This window comes from Zerene cesonia, unplaced genomic scaffold, assembly GCF_012273895.1.
Source record: "Zerene cesonia ecotype Mississippi unplaced genomic scaffold, Zerene_cesonia_1.1 Zces_u001, whole genome shotgun sequence".
Taxonomy (NCBI): Eukaryota; Metazoa; Arthropoda; class Insecta; order Lepidoptera; family Pieridae; genus Zerene; species Zerene cesonia.
Genome location: NW_024045131.1, coordinates 2,678,675 through 2,689,234, shown reverse-complemented (window position 1 = coordinate 2,689,234; position 10,560 = coordinate 2,678,675). Strand labels below are relative to the sequence as shown.

Below are 10,560 nucleotides of genomic sequence, written 5' to 3'. Positions count from 1 at the left end.
AGTATATAGGGAGTTTTGGGGGCGATAAATCGATCTAGCTAGGAATTTTTTTTAGAAAATGTCATATTCGTGTTTTATCGACTTCTTTTCTTGCGTTTGAGTAGTCCCAATTTATTATGATTCTTCCTGACATCTATTGGCGAATAATAATACTATAAATGCGAAAGTTTGTGAGGATGGATGCATATGTATGCGGGCGTCTGTTACTCTTTAACGCAAAAACTACTGAACCGATTGCAATGAAATTTGCTTCGTAGATAGCTGGACAACTGAAATAACACATAGGCACTTTTTATACCGATATTCCTACGGGATAAGGACTTACGCGGTTTCGACCACGGGTCACAGCTAGTATTGTAATTATTTAACCAAATAGACAAGTGCGCTGTGTACCTATACGCAAAGATAACAAGATACAAGTACCAACAGCACTCTTAAAAATTATTCCCAATTGTGTTTTGGATTAAGAAATGATGATCCTAAAATTTATAATTTTTAGCAACTACATAAATGAATAATAATTCTTTTTAATAGTGCCTTTTAGAAACGTTTTTTCTAAAGGTACGCTATCTGTGGAAACAACAAGTAAGCTTGAAAACTTCTAAAATTCATGTAAGCATAGTCAATCGTTAAATTAGTGCTGTAAACTTCAGTTAACTGTAGATGCGTTTTAGAAACTAGAATACTTACAACAAAGCTTTCTTAACTCTGCCGCTAGATGGCTTTGTTATAAAAAATTTGTGACCCACAGTGTACATAAACCAATTTAGGCATTTTGTGTAGCTAAATATTTCTCACAACACAATGGTAATGGTTTTATACTATTTATAATTAATGTTGAACATAATTTATTCTCTCGCATCGTCTAGAAAAATAATATTTAGATACTTAGATACTATTAGATACTCAGCTAAAATAAAAAGTAAGAGTTAATTTTTATAATATAAAAAATACATTTAGCTTCTATAGCCTTTCATGAAGCAATCAAGTATGTTCAATGAATTTTATGGGTACATTTTGTATTTCATTATAGGTAAGTTTAACTTATTTATCATAAATTTAATGTGAGAAAGATATTGCGGAAAATTGACGATTGGATTTAACATTTTGTTGTAAGTATTTATTCTAATATTGCAATTTATTATTAGTTACGAATAAATAAAAAATATATTCAGAATTATAAAATTGGATGAACCGATGAAGACTTTCATACTCAGAAGCAACCCAAGTTTCATTTTTTCGCCGCCTCTTCCTTTCTTTTAGTTGTTTTATCTTCCCCGCCAATTTTTTTTTCATAAATATAGGTTTCAATTAATATAATCGTAAATATTTCTTTGGTAATTAATGCGAAGAAAAAACACCAAAGTATATATAATGTATAACTAATCAAAGAAAAAACAAAACCTACCCTGTACCTAGCTCTGTCGAAATACCGTAGGTGTCTGACATTACTTGTCACGATGACAGTTAATATTTGACATATTATTAAACAGATAACATTGTTATAATAATTTACTATCTTACAAAACATAATTTATTATTAAATGTTAAATCGAATCGAAAAAATCAAATGATTTTTATTAATACAAATATTTCCGTAGTCCGTATAATTTTTATATGTGTCATATGTTCCAGATATTTGTACCATGTTCCAGACGTCATTGTTTATTAAAAACATAATCGCTTGTATTGATTTTTCGCTTTTCGCACAGTGATCTGGTTTTCTCGTTTAAAATCAATTAGTTTCCATTTTAAACACTTCAATTGCAATTGTAAGTGCTCGTATTGAATCTTAGCCGCATTTTTCTTTTCATATAAACGTAAATAAGTTCTTATTCTCTTTGTTTATCGACCCGTAACGCATTCTAGAGTTCGCTGGTTTATTTCCAACATTTACAATTGAAATTACATTGTTTTAGACAAAAATGAGTGCAATAGCGCAACAGGAAAGTTTCATTAAGGAGAGTTTATTTCATTTTATTGAGAAGAATGTACCAGCAGCCAATCTTACTGTTATTGATGAAATAGTCCTATCCTATGTAACTTCAATTTTAGAAATAGCATCCCAGGATTCCTGCTTTGATGTTGATGGTAAGATATGTCGCATTTGTATATTTTGATATTAAAGTATATTTTTCTTTAATTTGAAATGAAAAAATCCTCATAAATAAATTCTATAAATTATATTATTGTTTATAAACTGTACAGGTATATTCTACCAAAACATCATTTAAAAAATATGCAAAAAATTGTAACAATATAGTTGTTTTAAAAATATTTACTATTGAGTTACATAAATTTTAATATCAGACTGCACACAAATAGATTTCCCAACTTTCTCAACAATACTTGACAAACATACATACAAAAACACAAATCTTCCTCTTAGCAATATTACTTAAGGTAGCACAACTAATTGTGTTATGTTAAAATGATTAATATGCATTAAATTTTCGAATAAAATTGTATAACTCTACCCCCAAACGGGCTAATCTTCTATGTATACACAGTGCAGAGAGTTTTAAAAGTGAATAGATATTATATTTTATTTTATTCTATGCTTTTCACTTGTCAGGCAATTGGCAAATGTAATTGTAATTATGTATCTTATAAGCTAATAAGTTTGATTGTTTGAAAGCACTTATCTTTGCAATTACTGGGCAGATTTTTAAACATTATTTCAGTGTTAGACAGACCAGTTAATGCAAAAAGCTCTAGGCTATACATATCATAGTGTACAAAGTAGGTGAAACCAGGGGGCACATCTAGTAAATAAAAAGAACAACTTTTTAGAAACAAAAACTTGTTATGATTGTTTGTTAAAATTAATATGAAGAATTTAAGCGGTAATGAAATTTTGATATCAACAAATTTTTCACCATGATTAAAACTTAGATAATATAATAATTGAATAAAATTAAATAATGATCATCGTTATCAAAAACTAAATCAACTGGAAATTATCACAAATAGACTAAATTCAAACGGGATACATGGAAGGCACCAGCTTTCTAAAAAGATTAATCACAATCGGTCCACCCAATAAAAAGTTCTGAGCTAACAAACACAGAAAATTGTTGTAAGTATTGTGTACCTAGATGAAAAGTAAAGACTTTTAAACGCGATTCATTCACTATATTATTTAACCTGACGATTCCAACACTATACAGCGAGCTTTCAAGACATGTAACATCTTAGTCTCCATTTAGTCTTTAATTTCCAAATGTATAATACTCACAGACAAGGAATCGGTAAGCCACAAAAATTAGTCATATCTATATAAGGTTTGGATAAATCTATTATGTAAGAAGATTACGGTTTGTAAAACTATATAGGTTTCATTTTATCCCAATAAAGTGGATCAATTCAATGAAATTTGTCCATAAGCACTAATATTTAATTGAGGAAGTTTGTTATTGATTATTTGTAACAATATAAAAACTACCAGACAATATCATGGGATAGTTAAGCTGGCAGCACTGGGAAATGTCTCATCGAGGCACCAGGCAATTTATATACATGTAATTTTTTAGAATGAATTTTGTAACAGCATTAATTGAATCGTAATTGTCATTTTATTGTAATAGCGATGTCAAAGCAAATCTGATGCTGTGGTGTGTTGAGACATTATTAACTGATCTCTGAACTGAACTCTATAATAAATTTGAGTTCATCAAAGGTGGAATTCAATTCAATTAAGCTTTTATAATGATTAATGTTTGTTTATTTATTTGTATTTTGTATCCCTATTAATGTTATGAATGCGAAAGTTACTTTCGCCTGTCTGTCTCTTCTTCATACCTAAACCACTTAATCGATTTAAATGAGCTTTGGCACAGAGGTAATTTAAAACCAGAGCAAGTTATCGAATAGTTTTTAATCCCATAAATCCCGAGGGAATGGAAACTGTTCAGGTAAAACCCGCGGACTGCCATCTTTGCCCTTGACCTAGCGGACGGAAAACTACCTGTTACGTCATACTACGTAATACTTGTCCTAATTCGCTCGTATTCATGGGAACATTTGTAAAGCAACAGTTGTTCAACAATGTTGCTGGATACTAGCTGGATACGCGCCTAGTACAAAACAATTTGACGTCATAGCGCGGCGTCAGGTTACATCTCTTACGCGCGCTAAGTTCGAGGTGTATCTGACATAGCCATTAACCAACAATCACCAGGTTTCATGGAGTTCATGGCGGGATATATTCCTGGCTTCGAAAACATCAACCAAGAAATGGTGTACGCGTGGGTGGTGCAGCTGGAGGCGGAGATATCCAGACGCGACGAGAGCGATAGCAATTCCACTCAAGGTGTGTAGTCTGAATCGCGCTAGTGAAGTTTTTTTCGTTAAGCCATCCCTAGACGAACATGCGACCCGACCCTGCTGAGTATAGTGCAATGTACAGTATACAATAACGTTCGTTGATTTGCACAGTCTGAGCTGTTGCATTAATCTCTTTATCCCTTAAAAGCGGGCAGCGCATTCGCTAAGGCACTACCTCTGCGAATGTTCCTGGGCGGTAGTGATCGCCTACCATCAGGCGAACCACCAGCCTAGTTGCCCGCTAAGGCAAAATAAAAAAAGAAAAACCCAACCAGCTATCGGCATGTTATTCTATCTATCTATCTATGTATCTAAAATGGAGGGCAAAAAAATAACAAGAAACCATATATCTTCAAATAACGTTGGTGTTATTTCATATTTAATTATTTATAATACTTTAATACACTAAAATAAAACATCAATGGAACAATATAACACGCATCGTTTGTGCAAGACGCGGGCTTATTGCTTTTTAACACGCTTATATTAGCTTCACTTGTATGTTTGTATGTATGTATGTATGTATATAACTCACAACCGTTTTTCTCCCACTTCCCGCGAACCGATTTCGTTCAAACTTTGTACACTTATTAAGAACCGGTGGCAATAGAGTAATATAGTAAGTTTATCCCATTATCCTGATCAGGAGCGCCAGGATTTAACTTGTGCTTGATTTAGGTGCATTTTACGTAGTTCATAACTATCCTCTCATAGATACCAATGATGATTGTAATATTTTAAAATATTAAGCACCCCACGCTTTTTACTCTGAATGGAATCATTGTGTTAATAACTTAAATTTTATTATAATTTTGTTTTGAGGTGATTCATTATGATTGATTGTTTCATCTGCAACTATAGTTACATTAAACTCTTTGCCATCAAAAATTATTTTCTAGTTTTTAGTTCAATTTGCAATAAAAGCGTGTTTTTTATTTTTTTTTAACTATTTTTATTTAACTTATGACTATAAGACTTGAATATACCTATATCTTTTTTTTAATACCTATTGATTATCATAAAATTTCCAGACGATTCCGCTGGCAGCGACAAAATCAGCCTGACTCTACTGAATCTCAGCGATATGCTGCCACCAAGCACTAAGAATAATCGGTGAGTAACATTTACAAGTTAATAAGTTACTTGGTGACTTAGTTTTGAATTCACTTGGAAAAATTGATATTTGGTTTTTTTTTTTTTCTTGCTTTATATTTATTTTGAGTTTGGTATAAAGTGTGTCCTTTTTTTTAATCGATTTTAATAATACGTATGATGTCTCTTTAGTATAAAAATTCTAGCTGCGCCCCGCGGTTTCATCCGCGTAAGTCTGTATCCCGTAGGAATGTCGGGATAAAAAGTTGCCTATGTGTTATTCCAGTTGTCCAGCTAACTACGCACCAAATTTCATTGCAATCGATTCAGTAGTTTTTGTGTGAAAGAATAACAAACATACAGACATCCTTACAAACTTTCGCATTTATAATATTAGTAGGATTTTCTAACCGACGTTCCCAAAAAGAAATGGGATTCTTAATTTGAATGTATTTTATTTATCTTTTGTTATTCAATAAATCCGCAGATCTTCAACCGATTGTCTTGATTCTTTTTGTGTTTGTTACAAAACTTGTGTCATTCGGTCCCACTTTAGAATCTGGAGTGGTACCTCACTCATTTTCTGGGACTTCGGCGACCTTGTCTGCGGAAAACATTCTAGTTTTTTTTTTTCTAGTTTCGTATACAACAAATTGTTCTCCAAATTTTACAGGTTCTTATGTTTTTTTTTATGTTTAATGCGCGCTTAAAATAATAAAAAAAAAAATAGTAAAAATAAAAAAAATATTGTAGTTTTTTTACTCTACTTTCGTATGTAATAAATGTTACTTCAAATCATCACTGCGATTAACTTTTTTTTCACGTATAACTTCATCATCAGCCCACATATGTCCCCACCGCTGGGACACAGGCCTCCTATGAGAGTTTCACGTACAACGCTCGCGTAAAAGACAAAAAAAAATGACAACATTTATTTCTTTTTTTTTTTTTCTAAAGCTCTCATTCAAACTCGGAGAGCTCGGAGGGCGCTGAGCGTCGGCCGACGGTCGACACGGAGGAGTACGCGGAGCAGTGCCGCGCCCTCGCCGAGATGTTCCCAAACACTTGCGCCATGGAGGTGAGACGGATATATATATTTTTTCGAAGTGAAACTTCTTTAGAATCGTTGTGATTTCAAACCTGATGCAACGGAAAAACGACAGGTAAAAGACACGAATACAAAAATGTGTAGAACGAAGCCGGCAAAGAATAAGACAGAAATATACATACTATTTTATATTTTATATATATTCATCTAATTCCTTTGTCGATTTACTGAAGTTTCACTTCTATCGTGTGTGAATCGCACACACACCTTTTTTTTATTTTTTTCATGTCATAGTCGGCAATGGTGCTGGTCGGTCATGGGCATTTGAAGGGGTGTAAGGTCGATTGCAGATCTTGCGCCTCTACAAATGGATTGCTGATTTTGAATTGGAAAGGGGTTATGAAATGATTGTTGAAAGGAATAAAGAAAGGGATTGGGAAGGGAAAGGAAAAGAGATGGGCCACCGGCTCCCCCATTCACCGAACGAAACATAGCAGCATACTACTATTTCACCCTGCTCTTCGGTGGCGGTATGATACCTCCCTGAATTCAAAAGCGGCTTACACACCCACAAGACGTATAGAAAATACACGTCAAACTTTAATATAAAAAAGATTAAATATTAAACACTAGCGGTCCACCCCGGCTTCGCCCATGGTACATACATTGCCTAAAGCCTTCCTCAAAAAATAGGCTATCTAATACTGAAAGATTTTTTTTTAAACGGACCGGTAGTTCCTGAGATTAGCGCGTTCAAACAAACAAACTCATCAGCTTTATAATATTAGTATAGATAATTATATTAATTATCCACACTCTAACAGATAAAGCACTGCGTGTCCATCGCTTGCGGCGACCCGGAGAGGGCGGCTGCGACGCTGTTACACCGCCGCGAGCAGGGGCAGTCTCTGTCCGCGGCCGCGCTGCACACCGCCGCGAAGCAGCCGCTGTGCGATGATCACGAGATCAAGAATAGGATTATCGCTCGGTGAGATGGTTTTACACCGTTGTGTAACGTAATTGGGCATTTAATATCAGTTTAGGACTTTTACTGTATTATTTCTATGTTTCCTTCCCTATCCCTTTCCCTATCCCCTTACCATTTTCACCGTTGTGTAATATTTGACAAAGAGGGCATTTGTTACACCGTCGCGAGCAAGACTATACGCGGCCGCCCTGCACACCGCATCACTGTTCCCTTACATCAATATCAAGAATTGGTTTATTGATCGTTGAGATAATTTACACCGTTGTGTAACAAAACCTATTTCACTTAAATTCTGTTTGAGAATGGTATCTAATATCTATTCGCGAGGCCGTATTTACACCAAAATGTGTTAGATATAGATATGCAACCCGTTCTAAATTAATTTATGAATCACTAGCTGCGCCGCGCGGTTTCACCCGCGTAAGTCCGTATCCCGTAGGAATATCGGGATAAAAAGTTGCCTATATGTTATTCCAGTTGTCCAGTTATGTACGTACCAAATTTCATAGCAATCGGTTCAATAGTTTTTGCGTGAAAGAGTAACAAACACACACACATTTCCTTACAAACTTTCGCATTTATAATATTAGTAGGATAGGATAGGATAGTAAGTAGGATAATATTTCTATTATAAGCACTGCGATTTTTGCGAATTTTAAGAATTATCAATGAACATTTGTAAAAATTTGTAAATAAAAAAAATTGTACAACGTATTGTATGTACTTATATATATATATATATATATATATTTAAATCCACACTTTTACGTCAAATGGTTTCCAAATATAATTCTATTTATTTATTTATTCATAAAACATCACCCTGTGCATACAATTGCAGCTACTCGTACGTGGACAAGGATTCAGAGACAAAAGAGCACAAGCCGCTTGCCCCGAAAATCGAGCCCAAGAAAATGGTCCGCTACAGGGACAACAAGATTGTGTCCCTCAAGGGGGAGCGGTATACTGAGGTAAGTGGATTTTTCTTTGCTTTTTTTTCAAGTAATAATACAGTTTACAAAAAAAACTTTTTTTTTTCATATGGACATGTACTTAGTCGAATTTCATTAAAAAAAAAAGAATTTAAAAGCGTTTAAAAAAAATTATTATTATACTTAGTCTGAAATCTTAGATATATTTTTTCTATTTTAGTGTTAATATCTTTTTGTTAAATTGTAAATTTGTGGAACATATTTCTTAAATGGAGGCGGGCGTTGACACCTGTGCCGCAGCTAAACAAGCTTTTATGGGTGTCATCGTTTATTACATGTTTAAGTACACTATGTAATTTTGTTCCAAATAAACATTTTTGAATTAACATACGATTAAGCGAAAAACACTTAAGGGCCCGTTTATTCACTCAGGTGCCCAAGTCCGGCATCGACGAGGAACATTTAAAGAAGCCCAAAAAACAGCATTGCCCTTAACCTTTAAAATCACGTCAGTACGGTGAAAAAGCGGATGCGTGCCGCATTACCGCGAACCTCCTCTCCTATTGTCCATTAACCCCCAATCCCGCCCGCCCCGGACGCGTGACCGTGACGCGGCCGCGCGACACGCGCGTGACGGTTGCGCCGCGTGACAGCGCGAAACGCACAAACGTGACAAGATTGCGCACAAAACTCAATTTATGCGTCGTTTTGACGCAGCTGTGCGTGTTTCTGCTTAGACGCGATACGGAGATTCGCGTGACGCGTTTCGACAATTACGGATTCGGTTCGGCGAGCTTCGTCGACGAAACGGTGTGTGCTGTCGGCGGCGTCGCGCGCACGTTACGCGTTACGCGCCGCCGCGTCACTTTTACGCGTCGCCTTCTGTGTCTGCGTGCGGGGCGTATATGTCGTGTATGTGTTAGTGTAGTTACCGCGCGTGCATCGCACTTTTTTTACGCGGCGTTTATTTTATCCGCTTTTTCAAGTACTGATTATTTGTCGCGTTACGTTCGACGTCGGTTTACACGACTTAATTTAAGCGATACGTTTTTTTATTTAATTCGCGTGTTTAATTTTAAGCTCTCTGTTAAGCAGCGTGTATTCAGTATTATTTACACTAGCAATACTATGGCATCCGCTTTTGATATGGAGCGTATATGTGTTCAAAACGATAGGGGAAATGTAGTTAACAAATTTTTGGGATGTTTGCATAAGAGTGATGCCATAGATAATGAAAAATATTACTTATCTGCGGTCGGGGGTGCGCTAAAATGCCGTCCGAATACATGCGCATATTGCGCAGCGTTTCCACGGCATTTTAGCGGCGCTCCCGCCAAATTTGTATTCCTTATAGTTTTAAGCATAGAGATCTTTCTCAAACCTGTGATTTTTAAATATTATTTAATTATAAATGTGATTTTTATGATAGTTTTATCGTTTTTACACTCATCTGTGATTCTGATGCCATTGTATATTATAGTCAACCCTTTAAGTGGTTATGTTTTTAGTTGTACACGTTATGTCGTGTTTGGCGATTTGTTTAGTGTGCCGATTTGGCGCAATTTATGATTGAAATACTATTTAGCTTTAAATATGTGTTAGTGATTTTTAAATTTCGAAACAAGAACCGTTCCATATTCAAATGCGTCGACTGTTTGTTGCCATCGTTAAAAAATAGATGCGTTTCGCTTGATGACTATAAAATAAAATTGATATTGCTTTGTTATTTTATGAACAAGAGTCTTATGTATATTTGGGATAAAAATGTAATTTTGTAGTATTTAAGGACAGTTAGCATCAAGGGGAACGCAAACAAAATTTAAATAGACTTTGTAACAGGGTTGTAATAATGCGGTCCAACTTAATCCTGTATGACATAGATAGATATATAATTATGGTTTTAGATAGGTTTCAATTGTTTTCTATACGATATGTATAGATGAATCTGTTTTTCAACCAAATCACTAACACATATCGTAACAAATTTGACGATCGAATAGACTGACGTCGCTTACTCATCCAATGAGTAATGATTATTTATTTTAACGCTTAAATTGTATTTTTAATTTTTTTTTTTTTTGTTTTTTTTTCGTTTACATATCGAACCCAAAATATTGCAAATGATCAGTAGTAGTGAGTATTTCTTTTTAAATACCCATTTCGAAAAAAATCCT

General features: G+C 34.7%; 1 protein-coding gene across 1 annotated transcript; it reads left to right on the top strand.

Moving 5' to 3' along the window:
- Nucleotides 1-1,646: 1,646 nt before the first annotated feature.
- LOC119838238 (CUE domain-containing protein 2) lies at nucleotides 1,647-10,497 on the top strand. Its single transcript, XM_038364092.1, has 8 exons — nucleotides 1,647-1,772; nucleotides 1,920-2,091; nucleotides 4,181-4,312; nucleotides 5,358-5,439; nucleotides 6,376-6,496; nucleotides 7,291-7,454; nucleotides 8,296-8,425; nucleotides 8,819-10,497. The coding sequence occupies exons 2-8, from the start codon at nucleotides 1,926-1,928 to the stop codon at nucleotides 8,879-8,881; spliced, it is 858 nt and encodes a 285-aa protein (XP_038220020.1). The 5' UTR covers nucleotides 1,647-1,772; nucleotides 1,920-1,925; the 3' UTR covers nucleotides 8,882-10,497.
- Nucleotides 10,498-10,560: the final 63 nt, after the last annotated feature.

Coding starts and splice junctions, on each gene's coding strand:
- LOC119838238 (XM_038364092.1), top strand. CDS start 1,926: ATGAGTGCAATAGCGCAACAGGAAAGTTTCATTAAGGAGAGTTTATTT. Junction 4,313..5,357: donor CGATAGCAATTCCACTCAAG/GTGTGTAGTCTG, acceptor TAAAATTTCCAG/ACGATTCCGCTGGCAGCGAC. Junction 7,455..8,295: donor AAGAATAGGATTATCGCTCG/GTGAGATGGTTT, acceptor ATACAATTGCAG/CTACTCGTACGTGGACAAGG.